At 39.1% G+C, this 20,893-nt stretch overlaps 1 protein-coding gene across 9 annotated transcripts in view; it reads left to right on the top strand.

Moving 5' to 3' along the window:
* The first annotated feature begins 380 nt into the window (after positions 1–380).
* The window catches only part of BRAF (B-Raf proto-oncogene, serine/threonine kinase), a 124,352-nt gene continuing 103,839 nt past the window's right edge, over positions 381–20,893 (top strand). For 2 of the 9 annotated variants that reach the window (XM_045577536.1, XM_045577528.1), the window contains exon 1: positions 388–604. In XM_045577536.1, coding sequence (XP_045433492.1) covers positions 473–604 — 132 coding nt within the window. In that variant the 5' untranslated portion in view covers positions 388–472. Of the gene's footprint in view, positions 605–20,893 lie in introns of all 9 variants that reach the window. The other 7 variants (XM_045577525.1, XM_045577529.1, XM_045577522.1 and 4 more) reach the window with 7 other exon arrangements.

Below are 20,893 nucleotides of genomic sequence, written 5' to 3'. Positions count from 1 at the left end.
CCGCTACGGCACCGGCTTAGGACCGAGAAGAGGAGAGAATCGATCGGGGGAAACCGAAGCCATGGAAACGGCGGCGGAAGGAGAGAAACCGCTGAGCGCCGCCACCGCCGCCGCCGCCGCGGGACGCGAAGGAAGCCTCCCCAGGCGGGGGCGCGAGGGCGCTCCCGGGGTTACGTCACGCACCCGGGATGACGTAACGGCCGTGACGTACGGGTGACGCCACCGCCGCGGCGACTTCTAGTGGTCTCCGCCCCCTTCCCCCGCCCCCCCTCCAATCCCCTCCGGCTTGGCTGCGTCGGGAGCCGCGGGCCGGTTCCTGAGGTGGCCCAGCGCCCTCCCGCCGCCGCCGGCGCCGCCCGGCCGTCGCCCCCGCCGCCCCCCGCCTCCGCCTCCGCCTCCCCCCCCCGCCCTCCGCCTCCCTCCCCCTCCCCGCCCAGCAGCGGCCGCTCGAGCCCCGGCTCTCGGTTATAAGATGGCGGCGGCGCTGAGCGGCGGCGACGGCGGCGCGGAGCAGGGCCAGGCTCTGTTCAACGGGGACATGGAGCCCGAGGCCGGCGCCGGCGCCGCGGCCTCTTCGGCTGCGGACCCCGCCATCCCCGAGGAGGTGAGTGCCGGCGGCGCCCCCCTGCACCCTTTCGCCGGCTCGGCCGGCGGGTGTTTGTTTGGGGGGGAAGAGGGGGTGCTGGGGGCTCGGGTGCCCTCAGCCAGCCGCTCCCGGGTGCTCTGCGGATGGGAGGTGGGTGTCCCCCCCTCCCCCTCCCCCTCCCCCGGTCCCTCTCCGTCACTCAGCTCCCCGCTACGTAAACACACACCCTGGCCCAGGGCTTCCCCGGCCCGCACCCCCGCGCGGGGGCTTCCTCAGGCGGCGGCGGAGCCGGCGGCGATCCGTAGGGGGCGAGTCCCAGGGTTGCTTGGTCCTAGGTCACGGCCGGCTGGATGTGGCCAGGCTTGCATCTCTGCGATGTTTTCGTTACTCCGGGCGGGGGGCGGCGGGAGGCAGCGGCATCCCGGGGGGAGATGTGGTCTGGGAGCCGGGCCGGCGTTGCCGTGGTGTCTGTACTGATGACATGGTCCTGGGGATGATGGGGCGCATCCTTCCCTCTCTGCTCTCCCTGGCCGTCCGTCCCCCTTTTCAGGCCGCCGTGCTCCCTTCTACTTCTCTTACTTTTTTTGGGGGGGGGTCGGGAGGGGGGGAATGTCTCTTCACCTGTTTTACCCAGCGCCTAGGTTTTGCTTTACTCTGTACTTTTTTCAAACCTCAATCCTGCTTCCCACTCTCCCTTTCCTCCCGGCCCCAGGACACCCTGCGTTCCGAATGTGGATCGGTGCTCCCGCATCCCATCCTCATCCCATCCCCATCTGCCGGCCCGCCTCGCCTGCCTTCTGGCCTCGGCTCCTAACTTAAGACCACTTTTTTTGCTCTTCTCTTGCCCCCAGTCCTCTTTGAGGCCCTCGACTACACTCCACAGCTCCCCGACATTGTTACCTATTGTTAGATTACTTTCAGAATCCTGAAGCTGTCAAGATTCCATCAGGTTTCACTTGCACTCCCGGCACTTTGTGGTGGTTCTTCCATTGTCCATTCACACCTCTCTATTGATTCCTACCGGTTTTTAAAAATAATAGGTTTGATTGCCTTCCTTCTGTTGTCCTTCTTTCTGTCCCAGTTTTTTTTTTCTTTTCTTCCACTTTTTGCTTTTTAGCTATTGCTTCTCTCAGCCTGTTTTTCTTTTTCTTTTTTGCACTATTCAGCTTCTTATCACCTTGTCCAATGAGTTTATTTACATTGTGTTTATTACATAAAGTTTATCATATTTCTTATTTGGCATTTTATTACATAAAATAACACACTTCATTATACTTTACAAATAATGAGATAATATATAGTATAACAACTGCGCTTTGCAATTCTTGATTAGATAGCATATTGCATGACTTACACCGTTGACTGTGCTCGAAGTTCTCCTTCCTTCCTGCTAGTTACATTTTGTTTCCCAATTCTCACAACGTTTCATTCTTTCTTCTGCCTATGCAGTTCTTTTTCCTGCTTCATCATATTTACTTTGTAAATTCATTTGCTGTGTTTGCTCTAATTAGTATTGATTTGTTCAAAATATTTTGTTTTTCATCCTCTTAAGATCATCTCCATATATGCCCATGATGTGTTCTGTACCATCTTTTGATCTACTCTAAATTTTCTTCTATCTTCTTTCTTAACAAAATTACACCATTTTCCACTTTACAGTTTGCATTTTTGCTCAGCTTGGTTTCCTCTTGGAGTCTAAGGATAGAACTCTTCCCTTCTTCCATTCACTAGTTGATTCTGTTTTCCTTGTCCCCAATTGCCATTCATTTTGCCTTGTTTCCTGGCTTTTGGTACTTAACTTGCTGAAGCTTCCTCTTGTCTTCCCCACACCTCCACATTCCTTCTTATTTATAAACAGCTTTGTTCCGTTGACATGGAAATTTATTTTTAGAATACATTGTTTTTAATGGATAAATACTAGGGGTCACATCTGCTGTCTATTTTTTCCATGAATCGGATATGCCTTTGTCTTACCAGGCACAGGTGCCTCTAGGCTTGCTTTACTCTATAGATGGCGTATGGTTTTGTTAAATTGTATCTAGAAGAATAGATAAATTAGTGTGTATGGCTCATGAAATTGTAACTTTCTGATTATATATTGTTTACTGAGAATTTTGTTTCAGAGTTATTAGAACAGTTTGCAATGATATAGAGAAGGCATTTGTAAAGTAGCATCTCTATTATCTTATTTGAAAGGGCCAGGTTGTTTGAACTCTACCCTCTGAAGATTCTGATTAGGTGAAAGCTAGGGCATAAGTTTCTGCATTTGTACACTTCCTAGGCAATTCTCCTGAATCAATGCTTGAGTACCTATAGGCCAGTTGGATTTAAGTTTAAATTGCCAATAATTGGAAAGCATATTCATATCTCCTGAAATCTTAAGGATACATGAACACATTTTAATTTGTGGCCCTGACCAGGTAGCCCAGTTGGTTAGAGCATCATCCAGATGTGCCAACGTTTGGGTGTGATCCCGGGTCAGGGCACAACCAATGAATGCATAAATAAGTAGAATAATTAATTTTAGTTAAAAGTGTTTCCCTCTGCCTCCTTCACCCAGGTTTTAATGTTTAGTAATGAACAGTAGTTTTTCCTTTATACTTTTTATAGGAGCCGATAATATTAATAAATGTATTCGACTGGGGGAAGTATAAGTTATTAAAAATTGGGGTTTTTTTAATATAAATTTCATTGTCATGGTGGTATAATAAATTTTTCCAAGCAATAATTTTATTTTATTTTATTTTAAATATATTTTATTGATTTTGTACAGAGAGGAAGGGAGAGAGATAGAGAGTTAGAAACATCAATGAGAGAGAGTCATCGATCAGCTGCCTCTTGCACACCCCCTACTGGGGATGTGCCCGCAACCAAGGTACATGCCCTTGACCGGAATCGAACCTGGGACCTTTCAGTCCCCAAGCCGACGCTCTATCCATTGAGCCAAACCGGTTTTGGCTCAAGCAATAATTTTAAATTTGAAGTTGGTATTAATTCAGCGGAAGCTGAAATGTACTATTGTCTTTTGAACTGTCTTCTTTATATTCATTTAAGGAGATCTTCTAATTGCCACATGCATGGAAATAAATGAAAAAAATTGTGCTTGCATAAAATTACATGCTTTATTCTAAAGATTTACCTTACCTGACAGTGAAATATGTTTTTAAAATAATGTTTCTCACAAATTTTAGCTGCACTAAAACATTTCTAATTATGGAGAGAAAGCACATTCATTATTGAAAAATTAGAAAGCTCTAAGTACAAAAAGTAAACAAAATCATCTGTTATCTTGCCACTAAGATATAATTATATAAGCATTTTGATGTACGTATATCCATATACTGTTCTTATGTTTTTACTAGAGGCCCAGTGCACGAAATTTGTGCAAGGGGCTCAGCCCTTGCAGTGTGAAAACTGCCCTTGGCCTTCGCAGGCACGGTGGCAGCCCCAGCTTTGTCCAGAGGTCGTTCAGCTGTCTGGTCTAATTAGCATATTATGCTTTTATTGTTATAGATAATACAATACAATGTATGTGGTTTTGTAATTTTTTTTAACTTAACTATATAGCAAAATATTTTACCTATCATTAGATATACTGCAATTTTTAAACTATACATATTTTTTGACATTAGGTTGTTTCTACTTCTTTTACTCTTGTTATCAAACATCTTAAACATAAAATTATGTTGGGAACTGAACAAATTGCATGTCCTATATTTGTAAGTATTTGTAGATGCTCAAAATAGAATATCTTAGTAAGTGACAGATGCTTATTAAATATTTACCCAATGAATGTGCTTATACTTTTGGCATTAAACATTTACTTCTGACCACTTATATTCCCCTGATACTACTTTCTATGACCATATGGTATAAGATGGGACAGTATGACCATATGGTATAATAAATACAATGAAAAATGCATTGTAACTGGGTATGGTATTAACTGTTTCTGTGCTGTGCATCTGTAGAAGGGAGCATCTTACAATCAGGTTACAATTAAAATTGTATTGTTTTTAAGATCTCATTGATCTTTGTTAAGCTGTGTAATTATAATAATGTATCGACTAAGCAGTATTCTGGGATAGGCTCTCCTTTTATAATGAGGCCCTCTGTGCTAAAACACATTTTTATGAACCAGGCAAACTGGGGTGGATTACATCATACTCTTAATAAATTAAGTTCCACTAAGGTATGTGCTTCTGCAGTTCTGGCTATTGCTGTTAATACTTGTCTGGATATATTTGAAGGTGGACAAAACATGCCTCTTAGGCAAAAGCATAAAATAACTGTGTTTTTGGTATTTTTTGTGTTCTCTTTCTTTACTCTCTCATTTAATGAGCTCCCTCCATTAGGCATCCACTTACCTCTTCTGATATCACTCACTGTATATGCTGGATATTAAAGGAATTGTTAGTAAATAGATAAGAAAGGAACATTGTGGTGGATGCTTGAATCCCTGAATGTAGTAAACCTAAGAGCAAACTTGGTTTAATTGTATTTGGATAATAAGCCAGAAAAATTATGCTAGAATAGCAGGCTATAGAAGTCTGACTTTTTAAAATTCCATGTTCCTTGCTTTCCTGATTAGGAATAATTAGGATCCCATCATAACTACTGGAAACCTATATTCTATGAGTAATGGAGAAGAGAAGGAAGGAATCAGGTTACATTGTTTTGTTTTTAAAGCATTTTCTAAGACTATACTTACCTTGTACCTTTTTCTCCAATCATAAAGTTGTTTGTTAACTCCTTTAGAATCGCAAAAGTGCATTTTGTGTCCTTTGACATCTTGATATTAATTTAGCTGAGAACTTAGTGAACATTTTTTGTCATAATCCCTTTGTTTTATGAAATCCACCTATGTTCCCATGCTTCCTATATTTCTGCTTCAAATTGCCATTAAAATAAACCTTACTGGATTTTATATTCCTCTGAAGTTGAATTGTTTCAAGTCCTTTACTCAGTCTCTTTGTCTACTTGTAAAGTCAGGATTAGCAATAGTTATAGAATTTCTGAATTCAAAATAGGTGAGCCTGTTTAGAAGCTTTCTGTTTTTTGGGAGTTTTGTTTTTGTTTTTTTAGTTTATTTTTAGATGAAGCATTATATATAGTATTAATGTTAATACTATAAGAACCAAAAAGCCTCATTTGTTCTATTTCTTCCTTAAATATTTGGTGGAGAATTGACATTCTGGGAGATAGTTTTTCTTTTTCAGTTTCTTTTGCCTACCAACCTAATTTACTGTCATACATAATTAGTATGGTATTCAGAAGAAACTCTTAATCTAACTTCCACCCTGATATTAAGCAATTATTTTTCTCTCCCTTCTACCCTCTGAGATTATTTTTGTTTCCATGTTTTCTCTTGGGTTTAAAAAACTATTATTCTTGTTCCTTCCCATATTAAGACTACGCATATAGAAAGAGAAATTAATGCCCAGTAACATTATATTCCTTTCTGGGTCCTGGGAAAGCCCTCGATACAGAATATAAAAATCACTCTGAACTCAATTAACTTTATATCTCCAGAAGCGCTGATCATGATTTTCACTTAAGGATTAAAAAACAAAAAATCAGGAAATGTGTTCATAAACCATGAGTCTCAAATACCTGATCAGTACAGGGTCATGTGACATTTGGGAAGTAGACAGTGTCCAGACTTCTGTTCATGTTGTAAGGAGGTTTATTTCAGTTGTGTTTGGCTACCTTGCTAATTTTGAACTGCATGTCCAAGGAGAGAGAAACATACATTTTGGCAGTCTATTTTCAACTGTTGTGTGTATGTGTTTAAGTATTCATCTCCTTATTGTAAAAGATGCTTTAATTGTGTTTAAATGGAGAAATACTCTACTCTTGTTTCATTATTTTTTTTATTGCACTAAATATATAACCTTTAAATAAATAACACCAGAAAAAAATGACTTTCTATTTTTAGAGTGCTTTGAATTAGTCACTTACATTTGAGTATTTTGAAAGTTTAATATACCACTAGGGGTTGTTCCTCCATTGACGTAGGACTTTTAAACTTTATTTTCTACATTTCTTTTGCAAAGTAAATTTCTATTTTGGTTTATAGATATATTTTAAAAGTTAAAGGGAATTAATAGCTTCAGCTACATTATAAATACTAGTTTTTAGAACCTATATTTTTGTATTGTCAACTTGGGTCTAACCCCTTTTCCTCTGTTTTAAAGTTTATATTTTCTACTTAGAAATCTCTCTGTAGATTAGGGCGGGGAAGAGGGTGAAGGAGGAGGAGGGGAAGAGTCTTGAGTAGGTATGATGATTTTTTAAAGAGAGATTAGCATGATTTCTTATAATGTGTAAATTCTCACTCATTATAAAATCATGCTATTTTTTCCGTAAATACCAGTTATTGCCTTTATACCTTTTTTACTATAAAAAGATAAAGTGCTATTGTTAATTATTCTTAAATAACTTAAAATTGCTTTTTTACACATCATATAACTATTTTTATGGGAATAATGTCAGAACTTCAGGTAGGAAAGATTATGATTCAATATAATCCTTACATTCCTGTTCTTAATAACTGAAAGTGTTCATTTCTTCTTAGTTTTTACATGCTAGCTTTACATGTTTAAAATATTCCACCCATTACTGTACTTCTCATATTAACAGTAAGTTATGCAATCTCAAGTTAAGTTTTACTGTACGTGAGAATTTAATTCAGTATAACTTTTTCTACTACTGAGTTTGGCACTTAAAGTCTCTATATGTACAGTAGTACCCCTTATCTTCTACATTCTAAGAACCCCATTGAATGCCTGAAACTGAGGATAGAACTGAACCCAATATATAGTATTTTTAAAAAGTTTTCTTTTTATCAATCCTCACCTGAGGATTTTTTTCCACTGATTTTTTTTTCTTAAGAGAGGGGAAAAAGGAGGAGAGAGGGAGAGGGAGAGGGAGAGGGAGAGGGAGAGGGAGAGGGAGAGGGGAGAGAGAGAGAGAGAGAGAGAGAGAGAGAGAGAGAGAGAGAGAGAGAGAGAAACAGCAATGTGGGAGAAACACATTGATTGGTTGCCTCGCCCAGGCATATGCCCTTGACAGGGAATTGGACCCTAGAGAGATCATTTGGTGTGTGGACCAATTCTCTAACCACTGGGAAACATTGGCCAGCGCAGTATTTTTTTCTAGACATACACTTATTTTCACTTAAAGGAAGCACTGTACAGCTTCTCTTAGGCATATTCGAATTGCCAGCATTACTACTGTTGCACTTTGGGTCCATAATTAAGTAAAATAAAGCTTTCTTGAACACAGCACTACTATACCACAACAGTGAATTTGTTAACCAAGATGGCTAGTAAGTGACTGAGTGGCAGGTAGCGTATATACAGCATGGGTACACTGGACAAAGGGATGATTCACATCTTACCCTGGACAGAGAGGATGGTGTGAGTTTCATCATTATCAGATCAGCACTCAACTTAAAACTTATGAATGGTTTATTTCTGGAATTTTTCATTTAATATTTTAGGATTGCAGTTTACCACAGGTAACTGAAACCATGGATAAGGAGGGACTACTGTGTGGGTTGCTATCTCAACAGGTTAGAGAAGAGAGATGATCCAAAGAATAGTTGCAAACAGTGCTTGATAAAATTCAGCATAAAACTCGAAGCAAATCAAATGTGATAAGGAGCATCTATTTTTTAGAATTCAAGTTTTATAATTACTACTGTTGAAATATTAAAAGCTGTCCCTCTGAGATTGGGAGAAATAAGGTCGTTCATTAAAACTGTTTCTAGTTAAAGTTGTAGTAGAAGTCCTGACTTTCACTGAGTTAAAAAAAAAAAAAAGCAAATATAAAAACATAAGAATTGGCCCTAGCTGGTTTGGCTCAGATAGATCATCCATCGGCCTGCAGACTGAAGGATCTTGGGTTTGATTCCAGTCAAGGGCATGTACCTTGGTTGCAGGCTCCTCCTTGGCCCGGGTCCTGGTTGGGACACGCAGGAGGCAACCAGTTGATGTGTTTCTCTCACATTGATATTTCTGTCTTTCCCTCTTCCACTCTAAAATTCAATGGAAAAATATCCTTGATTGAGGATTTTAAAAAAATAATAATAAAAATTGGAAAGGGAGAAATAAAACTATCATCATTCGTAGACTATATAATTGTGTATTTAAAACATTTTAAAATATCTACAACTTATAAACAATGAGTTCCACAAGAAACTATATTCTAACAGCAGACAGGAAGGAAAATCTAAAACCGTACATTTCACAATAGCATAAAAGATGCTGTACCCAGAAATAGGTCTAAAAAATGACCTAAGAGGAACAAAGATGGCGGTGTAGGTAAACACTCCTAAACGGTTGCCGGGCACAACAATTTAAAAAAAAAATTATAAAACAAATGTCTATCTCCCAAAAACCAATGAAACACTAGCTGAGAGGAAGCCTTACAACTAGACTGAAAGAGAAAGAGGAGAATTCAGGGCACAAGTGCTGAGGTGGGGGGGTGCGGACGCGATACGGGCTGGCGGCGGAGCCCGGCTGGCGGAGGGCGGTGATTTCTTCAACCCGAAGAGAGACAAGCGCCTGATCTCTCTGAAATCCAGTTTCTGGGGAGAGACTGGACTGTCTGCCATCGGGTTGGAAAGTGAGGCTGGCTTGCTTGCAGAGCTGAGATTGTTTGCTGTGCTGTGGCGCAAGACGTGGGGAGATTCAAGGACACCAGGATGCCATCTGAGAGGCAGCTGGTTGGGCAGCCATCGCTGTTTGCCACGCCCCAGCCTAGTGAAGCCCTGAGACTCCGCCCCGCAAAACCTACAAATACACCCAAGCTCCAAGCAGCAGCTTTTGCATATGAATGGCCCTTTCTGTTGCAGTTTAGCAAAATTGCAACCTAAGGCAAACAGATCCCAGGTGGATAGGACTGTGGTTCACGCTGTAGCTCCTGCAACAGTACTGGCCTCAGACAGTAGCTGAATTGCACCTCATTGAGACCCAGAAACCAGAGTTCTAGTGCTCAGTTTTAATCCCTCACACCCATAAGTAACACATTTGGGAGACAGTCTCAGTGAGCACCAAAGCCCCACTGAAACACGGTGTGTCTCCAGCACAGCAGTTCTTCCTTATGGACACAGCAGGTCCTCACAAACAATTGGCCTGGAGGTCAATTCCTCCCAGTGTACCAACAGCAATCAAGGCTTAATTACATTAAGACTTTGCACTAAGCCCAAAGGGATATAGCAAAAGTGACCACCTCAGGTGATTGGGGAAGCTGAGCTACTGACTCCTATACGTCACCGACCACACAAAGCTATTACACTTCATCAATACAGGGAGGCAGCCAAAATGAGGATTCACAGAAGCATGACACTAATGGGAGAGATGGGGAAGAGTAAATTACTGGACGGCGCACAGTTCAGAATCACATTTATAAGATTACTCAAGAATCTTCTAAAAACCTTTGAGAAACTTGATGAGACCTCCAAGAAGCTTTGTGAGACCTTCAAGGACCTTAATGAGAATACCAAAAAAATAAAAATTAAAAAAAAAAAAAAAATGGAAAAGGACCAGCCAGAAATTAAGCATACAAAGTCTGAAATAAAGAATATACAGAAACTCAACTATAGATCAGCATGCCCCAAGAATCACACCAAAGATCTGGCTGGAATATAAGAAAGCAAAAATCATCCAACCAGAGAGGCAAAAAGAGAGAATCCAAAAGTGTGAGGATAGTGTAAGGAGCCTCCGGGATGGCTTAAAGCGTACCAACATCCGGATTTTTGGGGTGCCGGAAGAAGAGAGAGACCAGGATATTGAAGGCTTAATGGAAGAAATAATGACAGAAAACTTTCCCTACCTGGTGAAAGAAATAGACTTACAAGTTCAGGAAGCTCACAGGACCCCAAACAAGAGGAATCCAAAGAAGAACACACCAAGACCCATAATAATTAAAATGCCAAGAGCAAAAGACAAAGAGAAAATCTTACAAGCAGCAAGAGAAAAACAACTAGTTACCTACAAGGGAGTAGTACCCATACGACTGTCAGCTGATTTCTCAACAGAAACTATGCAGGCCAGAAGGGAGTGGCGAGAAATATTCAAAATGATGAACAAGAACCTACAACCAAGATTACTCTACCCAGCAAAGCTAACATTCAGAATTGAAGGGCAGATAAAGAGCTTCACAGACAAGAAAAAGTTAAAGGAGTTCATCAACACCAAACCAGGATTACATGAAATGCTGAAGGATATTCTTTAAGGAAAGGAAGAAGAAGAAGAAAAGTAAAGGTAAAAATTATGAACAACAAAAAGGCATCAAATACATACCTACCAACAAGTGAATCTAAAAATCAAGAGAATAAAAAAAAAATCTGAAGAACAAAATAGACTGGTGAATATAATAGAATCAGGGACATAGAAAGGGATTGGACTAACAGTTCACAGGGGGAAAGGGGTCTGAAGGGTGCGGGAAGAGATTGGACAAAAACATTACACCTATGGATGAAGACAGTGGTGGGGTAAGGGTGTGGGGTGGGGTTGGGAATCAGATGGAGGGGAGTTATGGGGGAGGGTGGAGAGGAACACCTGTAATAATCTGAACAATAAAGATTTAATTAAAAATAAATAAATAAATAATGACCTAAGCCCTGGCCGGTTTGGCTCAGTGGGTAGAGCCTCGGCCTGTGGACTCCAGGGTCCTGGGTTCAATTCCGGTCAGGGGCACATGTCCTGGTTGCGGGCTGGATCCCTAGTCAGGGGCATGCGGAGGCAACCAACTGATGATTCTCTCATCGTGGATGCTTCTGACTCTCTCTCCCTCACCCTTTCTCTCTGAAATCAATAAAAATATATTTAAAAAATAATAAAACAAAAAATGACCTAAGATTTCTAAAAGTCTTATTGAAATGAATTATATAAATCCTAATAATTCAATCAAAATACCATATACGTGGATTGATAGACGATATTGTATAGATTTACTCTCCCCAAAGGGATTTATATATTTAATATAATCACAATCTAAACCTTAGGGGGTTTTTTTGGTTTGTCTTGTTTCATTTTGGTGGAACTTAAAAACTAATTTTAAAATTCTGTGGAAAATCAGTAAAGGGCTGGTGTAGCCAAGACCACTCCCAAAGAAGACAGTATAGGAGGACATACTTCACCACTTATTAAGACTCATTCCAATGCAATTATGACACTGTCGTGAGTAGTCTAGTGATGGATGGGAAAGAAGAAAACCTATAGTTGGTAGGTTACTTGATTTATGATAAGATACATGCTAGAAATTAGAAAAGAATGCTCTTTTCAATAAATGGTGCTGGAAATTTTAGGAAAAATTTATTTGGATTTTTATCCCACAATATTCACAAACTCAGGGTAGATTAAATGCCTGGGTATGAAATGCAAAAATGTAAAGCTTTTACTTTTAGAAGATAACATGAGAATATGTTTTTATTTGAAGAGCTTTTTTAGATTAGGAAGTTAACATTATTATTTCATTAAATTTAAGATTTAATTCTAAGATTCACCATTATTTCTGTTTGTATTTCTAAAATAAAATATTGCCAGTTAACCATCATATACTACTAATTATAAAATGCATTTTAATTTTCACTTTTTAAATTATTTTATCATCTCATAAATGATTAAATATAGTATATTTCCTGATTTTCCCTTCCATCAAAGGTGAATGCAGTTTAGGTTTTATCAGTTAGATGAATTCCTATAATTTGGAAGACAAAAGGATCAGGGCAGCTTTCTTTTTACTGCCTTTTGGCTGGTTAGCTAAGTTGTAAGTGAGTGGAAGCAGTTGAGGTGACTGGACTGAGCTTTCCAGTGTTTAATTCCAGCTTCATTGGTCTTTAGAGGCAGTAATGCCAGCAGCTTTTGGACCTTTGACTTCCAGAGTATCCTTTGTTTCTATAATGTAGTGACTATTCCTGATTCCCCATCCTTCCATATTTTGAATGACAAGTGTCTTAGTCCTTGTATTAAATGCTTTTCTGGTTTGAAATATCTAAAATGTTTTTTCTTTCTTTTTGCATTGGGTCCTGATACTTTTTAATTGGCTCACAGAATCATTTAATGTTTAATTCTTTTGTTTTTAAAATATTGTAGTAAAATAGACATAACATAATATCTATCATTTTAACCTTTTATAAGTGTACAATTCAGAGGCATTAAATATAAATATAAAATGTAATACTATCACTATCTAAATCCAAAATTTTTTCAACATCCTCAACAAAAACTATACCTGTTAAAAAAGAATTCCTTCTTTCTCCCATGTCTAGCCCCCGGTAATCTCTACTTTCTGTGTTTATGGATTTGTCTATTCTTGGTACCTCGTGTAAGTGAAATCATACAATATTTGTCATTCTGTGTCTGGCTTATTTCACTAAGCTTAATGTTTTCAAGGCCCATCTGTGTTGTGAAATATATCAGAATAACCACCAAACTGTTTTCCTACCAACATTTCATTTATATTCCTACCAGCAATATATGTGAATCCCAGTTTCTCCTCATCCATAACAACACACTTAAAAAATAAATATATTCCTTTGTTGATTTCAGAGAGGGAGAAGGAGAGAGAGATAGAAACATCAATGATGAGAGAATCACCGCCTGGCTGCCTCTTGCACAACCCCCACTAGGGATCGAGCCCACAACCCAGGCATGTGCCCTTGGCTGGAACTGAACCTGGGACCCCTTAGTCCATAGGCTGACGCTCTATCCACTCAGCCAAGCCGGCTAGGGCTATAATAACACTTTTTTAATGATAGCTATTTTAATGGGCATGAATTGGCATTTCATTGTGAGTTTTGTATTAGGTTATTTTTTTCTTAGTGTTCCTCAAAAATGTATGTAGAATCTAAAATCTAAATAAATAAAATTACCATATGATCCAACAATTCCACTCTCAGGAATATATCCAAAAGAATAAAAACAGAGTCTTAAATAGATACTTGTGCCGAGACCGGTTTGGCTCAATGGATAGAGCGTAGGCTTGGGGACTGAAGGGACCCGGGTTCGATTCCGGTCAAGGGCATATACCTTGGTTGCGGGCATATCCCCAGTAGGGGGTGTGCAAGAGGCAGCTGATCGATGACTCTCTCTCATTGATGTTTCTAACTCTCTATCTCCCTTCCTTTCTGTACAAAATCAATAAAATATTTTTTAAAAAAATAGATACTTGTATGCTGCAGTGTTCATTGCATTATTCACAACTAGAGGTCCTGTGCACAAAATTAGTGCACGGAGGGGGGATTGTCCCTCAGCCCAGCCTGCACCCTATCCAATCTGGGACCCCTCAAGGGATGTCCAGTTGCCTATTTAGGGCCAATCCTAAACTGGCAGTCAGACATCCTCTCTCAATCCAGGACTGCTGGCTCCCAACCGCTCGCCTGCCTGCCTGCCCGATTACCCCTAACCGATTCTGCCTGCCAGCCTAATCACCACCTAACCATTCCCCTGCCAGCCTGATCGACATCTAACTGCTCCCCTGCTGGCCCGATTTCCCCTAACTGCCCTCCCCTGCTGGCCTGTTCACCCCTAACTGCCCCCCACTCCACCGGCTTGGTCATCCCCCAACTGCCCTTCCCTGCAGGCCTGGTTGCCCCAACTGTCCTCCTCTGCAGGCCTGGTTGCCCCCAACTGCCCTCCTCTGCCAGCTCAATCATCCCTAACTGCCCTCCCCTGCAGACCTGATCACCCACAACTGCCCTCCTCTGCATTTTGTGGTGGCCATCTTGTGTCCACATGGGGGCAGCCATCTTTGACACCATGGAGGTGGCCATCTTTGTGTTGAAGTTATGGTCAATTTGCATATTACCTCTTTATTATATAGGATAGCCCAAAGTTGGAAAATACCCAAGTGCCTATCAACAGATGAATATATTTAAAAATACAGTATATGCATACTGTGGACTGGTTTTCAGTTATAAAAGGAATGAAGTTCTGATACATCATACAAATTAGGTAAGCCTTGCCCAACTGGTTTAACTCTGGTTTAGTGTTGACCTATGAACCAGGAGATGAGAGTTCAATTCCCAGTCAGGGCACATGCCCAGATTGCAGGCTTGATCCCCAGTGGAGGACATGCAGGAGGCAGCTGATCAGTGATTCTCTCTCATCATTGATGTTCCTATCCCTTTCCCTTCCTCTCTGAAATCAATAAAAATATATTTTAAAAAATAAAATTAAATGGATAAGCTTTGAAAACATCATAAGTGAAATAAGCCAGACACAATAGGACAAATGTGATTCCACTTACATAAAATATCAGAATAGGCAAATTCATAAAGATAGAAAGTAGAATAGAGGTTACCAGGTCTGGGAGGGGGGGGAAATGGGAGTTATTGCTTAATGAGACAAGTCAGAATTTAGTGTCAAATGTAACCTATTTTCACCTCTCACATAGTACAGAATTACTCTAGCAGCATCCCTGACAAAGGATTAAGAATTCAGTTAAATATCCTTAATAGTAAAGCATCTTGTTCCTTTGCTAAATAACTCTACTGTTAACAAAATATATCTCTTAATGTGGAACTCAGCTATACCTTCTTGAACTACTGTCTCTAGGTTCTAACATCATTCTGGTTTACGCTCTGGAACAGCACAGAACAATCTGTTCTTTCTTTTATCTCATATACCACTCTCTCACTATTTGACAAGCACACACACCTTTAGACTTTTCTTTGACACTGGTTACTTGCTGTTTGCCTTCAAATGTATCATGGTAATCCCATCCAAAAACAAAATACCTTCCCTAACTCTGACATCCCCTTGAGCTTTTATTTTCTCCTTCTGATCACTTAATGCCTTTTCTTAAAGAAGTACTAACTCGCACACATATGAGCCTAACCAGTGGTCAAGGACAATACGGGGGTGGGAGCCTCAGTGGGGGGCGGGGGGGTTGGAATGGAGGGTTGAGGACAAATATGTGATACCTTAATAAAGATATTTTTTTAAAAAAAGTACTCATCTTCTTGAAAGTCACTCTTCTTTTTCTTTTCACCCAACTGAACTGTTCTTTCAAAAAGGCCACTAGATGCCCTTAATAATCAAGCTACTCTTTGAGCAACAGTGTCAGTCCTGCATTTCCAATTGTCTTGAGTATTTTACCTTAATGTATCACTGACATCACAAAGTCAGAAAGCCTTAAACTAAATAGTTATATTTCCCTTTAAATTACTTCTGCCCCTATTCTTGTAATATTCTCCACTTAATGATAATTTATACTTGAAACCTCAGGGCATATCTGATTTCTCCTATTGCCCTATTTTTTTCTGTGCAGTCAGTGGAGCCATTGTGATTGGGATTAGTGCCCTTATAAAAGATCTCAGAGAGCTGGCTTTGCTGTTTTCTAGCTGTAATTTCATATGAAATTACAGCTAGAAAACACCATCTATGAACCTCAAAGTGAGTCTTTACAAGACACCAAATCTGTTGGCACCTTGATCTTAGACTTCTCAGAACTGCGATAAATATCTCTTGTTTATAAGCCACCCAGTTTACATATATATTACGCTGAAAGGACTATCACTACAGTATTCCTGATGCCCAGTATACCATGTGACACAAATATTAGGCTTTTATAAAATGTGTGTCAAAAGGATAACTTACTTTTACAGTTAGATGATAATGTATTTAAGCACTCAGCACATTATTGTGCCCAACACATAGAAGGTATTCATTGATTACATTTACTTATTCATTTGTGTAAAGTTGAAAAATATGTTGAGCTCCTTTGTGCTAATTGTTTGCTAGGTGCTGTGATATAGAAATGATAGTCTTTGTTCTCAAGGAGTTTACAGTCTAGTGGTAGAAGCAGACCTATAAGTCACAAATTAAGGACAGTGTTATATTTAAAGTGTGCCACAGGTGCAGAGGAATCACAGAAGAGGAGTACATAATTCAGAGTAGGTGTAGGAGATGGAAGACAGAAAGACTTCCTAGAAAACGAAATAAAATGTATTTTAAAAAGTTGTATAAGACCTTTATAAAGAAAATTAATTAGCCAGGCTGGTGTGGGTCAGTAGTTGATCATTGACCTATGAACCAGGAGGTCACCGTTCAATTCCCAGTGGAGGCACATGCCCTGGTTGCGGGCTCCATTCCCAGTAGGGACATGCAGGAGGCAGCCAATCAATGAATCTCTCTCATCATTGATGTTTCGATCTCTCCCTTCTCAATAAAAATAATATTATCTATATACATATATTTTAAATAAAAGTAATTAAACTTAGAGACATAAAGGGGGGGAAATGGTGTTATTACATACCATATATTAAGGATGGGGAAAAGGATGAAGATAGAGAAGTCTGGCTCTACTCTAAAAGCAAATGTCTAAACCAGGTAAAAAGTTCATAATATGTCATATTTGGATCTTCTGTGATCTTGTTCTTTCCTACATCTCTACCTGTATCCATCAGCAATTCTTGCTGCATACTAAATACTGTGGCACAGTATTTCACAAAACATACACAATGGGGTACTAACCACTCAAAAGTATTCTACCATAGATAGGTTCCATAGTTAACAATTAGGGAAATTATGAAAGTTCCTCACTGTTCAGTTTCTGAGTTCAGATAGGATACTGTATAATATGAATATTAATTTGATTTTCCACTTTGCATATCAAGAGATTTATCTAAAAAGTATCTGAATTAATTTGTTTAGCAAGAGATACTTAGGATTTCATAATTGGGCATGGTATGTTAAAGAATGAGAGGAACCGTAATAAAAAAACAACAACAACTTTTGTTTAAATTAGAATTTCCTAAACTTTCTTGACTATGAAACATTGCTTATGTACAGTGTATATTAAGATGCTGTGAAACATTTAAGAAAATGCTATTGTAATACCAAAATCTTGCATTTCCTAGGAATGCATTGGCTGAGTGCTTTCTTCCTTCCCACTCCCTTCAGTGGTTTCTGAATGAGGAGCCTGCCCCATTGGGAGGCTTCTGGAAATGTTTTGATTGTCAAAAAGATTAGGCAATGCTATTAGGCATTTAATGCCCACAGACCAAGGAACACAATACATCTAAATTCCTGCACAGGAAAGAATTGCCTCACCCAAAATATCATTTATATACCTCTTTGAGGACACTGTACTCATCTTGTTCATCCTTTAGAACTCAGTTCTGATTATCTTTCCAAGAAGCGTTCTTTAGCTACTTTTCCTCTCCTCCCCCCTCTTCTCCACCTTGATCATACCTCTTTGGTGCTCTTACAACATTTTATGCACATATTGATTATTTGAACTGACCATGTTGTAGTATAGTTATGATTATGTACTTCTATCTTAACTGTGAGTTCAGATCTTTAAGAGACATTCACATAGTGGGGATTTGGTAAATTTGGCTGAATAAAAGCATATCTATCATTACATATTTAAAAAATAGTTGCTTTTGAACATAGAAATCATTTATTGATCCACAAAAATGTTTTACAGAAATAATGTGCCACTTAATTTTATAGTTACTCAAGATAATGAACTGTTTTAGCTCATTTTTTGAGTATTTTAGTTTATTAATTATGTACTTCATGCCAGACACTGAGAATCCCATTTGATTCTCAGATCAACTCTATGTAATTTGTATTATTAAAGTATTAGAAATATGTCGAGCTAACTCTTTTATAGATGAAGAAGCTGACACTTGGGGGTTAAGTAACTTGCCCAAGGTTACAGAGCTTAATAAGTGACAGAGCTGGAATTCTGATTTTCAAGCCTGTGCTCTTAAACTACTATGCTTACCATAAATCTTCACAAGGGCCCTAAGAGTTAGGTATTATAATCCCCCTTTTGTAAATGAAGAAAAAGGTTTAGAAAAGTTATGCAATTGGCACACACTTAAGTGAAGGATCTGGGCTTTGAACCTAGACATTGTGACTCTGGAGGCCATGCTCTTGGCCACCAGGTGATCAAAGCCTCTGCATGTCCTGTAGTATACTGTGCAGCTACTGTTTTCGTGAGGTTGTTAACCACAATTGACAGCTGGTGTTTTTCTCTTTATACCTTCGGCACCTTCAGTTGTTTTTCTGCTAATGGTTTTAAATCTGGATTATTATCTTAAATCTGTTTAATATCTTGAGCAGTGCTTGTCCTAGAGAATAAAATTTTTTGTTTTTTTCTTTTAGCTAGGATTATAAATTTTTATAAACTCCACATGTATGAATGTACTGATATCTCTTTGTTAGCTTTTGTTGTGTGAATCTGAAGTCTCCAGACTTAAAAAATTTTGTACTCTATCAGGAAAAGTTTGAACTCATGGCCATTATTACTGCATGTCTGTTTTATTTATAACTTTTATAAATAAAACTACTGTACAAAATGAAACAAGAGTTGTAATAGCTTTGTCTCTAGCTAATATCCCAGGCCATACACCTTTAAGGGCAAGGTTCATCATTAACAATAGTGGATGCAGATCCATATTTTGAATAATCTGGATAATTTTTTTTTAAGTAGCCAGTTTCAGCCAAAACTGGTTTGGCTTAGTGGACAGAGCGTCAGCCTGTGGACCGAAAGGTCCCAGGCTCGATTCCGGTCAAGGGCATGTACCTTGGTTGTGGGCACATCCCCAGTGGGGTGTGTGCAGGAGGCAGCTGATCTATGTTTCTCTCTCATCAATGTTTCTAACTCTCTGTTCCTCTCCATTCCTCTCTGTAAAAATCAATAAAATATATTTTTCAAAAACATATTAAAAAAGTAGCCAGTTTCTTGTCAGGAATGATTAGGTCAGTATTTCCCAACCTAAGCACTATGACACTTTTTCCTGGATAATTTCTGGTTGTGGGGAGCCGTCCTGTACATTGCAGGATGTTTTCTAGCATCCCTGGCCTCCACTCACTAGGTGCCAATAGTTCCCTCCCTTTAATTGTGACAATCATAAATGTCTCCAATTGCTGCCAAATATCTCCTGGGGGCAAAATCACCTGTAGTTGAGAATCAGTGGATTAAATCGTTCTTTTCATCCTGTATTGTGGCTGACAAATAGCTTGTACTAGGAGTAGGCAAAGTGTCAGCTTTGACATTCTTTTTCTACCAGTAGTAGTAGTGTTATCTTCAATATAAGGTTTAAAGTTTGTAGAAATTCTTTTTAAGGCACTTGTCTGTTTTGAAAAGTTTAGTTTACTAGATAATATAATCCATACGTTTATTTAGAGTTTGTGAGCTGTAGTATGCCACAATTAGATGAATGTGCAAGAAGAGTGAGAACCCACCATCAAGTGCTCTGAAGTGTGGAATGTTCAGTCTTCAATATACCTTTTGACCTTACGTAACTTATCTGATATGAACCCTAGGTGAGGGTGCCTTTGTAAATGTTTAATATGAAAAATCTGATTTTTTTGGGTGATATTCTAGATTTATACATTACTAAATAATGTAATCTGCCTACATTCTTAAGAATCTCCTTTGTGCCCTCATAGGTATGTGGGGGCCTATTTTTGTAAACCATGGGTTTGGCCATCTCATTGTAACCTGTTCAATTTTTGTCATTGCATCCATAGTACTCAAAGGTGAAACTAACATAAGTTCTCTTACTGACTTCCACCTAACCAATTGATCAGGTTAACTGGTATTGCCCATTTAAAAAAAATATTTGATGCCAAATTAGGTGTGAGTCATATTTAAAGGAAGATCCCTATCCCTATATCAAAGATTGTAGAATGAATGTTCATTTTTACAGTTTTAAGTTAAAATTAAGTATTTAAGGTTTTACCATTGCTTAGGATTTCCTCTTTTTTAGAATGGCCATTTATGTTCTCAGAACTTAGCATTCTCCTAGCTACCTTACAGGATTATTGTGAAGGTATTAAATCTATCAATAGTAATTCAGACTCTCATTACTTTTTATCTATAATTATGGCATGCTTTTAATGGGACTCTCACAACGTAAAATAAATGTCTAATTAGATCAAAAACCATGTGTAACAATAAGGGCTTACAAATTTAAAAAAGTACTGTATGTGCTAGCTTAAATGTGGTTTGTGCAATCAGGAGTGTACGGTAAATACATTATCAATACACACACACACACACACACACACACACACACACACACACACACATTCTGAATTGTGATTATGTACCCAAAGAAAAAATATAGGATGCAGTTTAGTAATTATCTAATATAGATTGGGAGGAGGGTGATCAGAGGAAACCTCTCTGAGGAAGTGAGATTTAAAGATCTCTTCTTCTATCTGAAGAAGCTGTGTTAGTTTGCAAAAAGTGCCAGGCAAAGTTTTTTCCAGGAAGAAGAAATAATGTGTAAAGGCTTTGCTGAAAGGCCATTGTGGTTAAATGTACTAAGGG

This window comes from Pipistrellus kuhlii, unplaced genomic scaffold, assembly GCF_014108245.1.
Source record: "Pipistrellus kuhlii isolate mPipKuh1 unplaced genomic scaffold, mPipKuh1.p scaffold_m20_p_10, whole genome shotgun sequence".
NCBI classification, from domain to species: Eukaryota; Metazoa; Chordata; class Mammalia; order Chiroptera; family Vespertilionidae; genus Pipistrellus; species Pipistrellus kuhlii.
The sequence above is the reverse complement of the archived record's forward strand: the minus strand, read 5'-3'. Positions and strand labels throughout refer to the sequence as shown.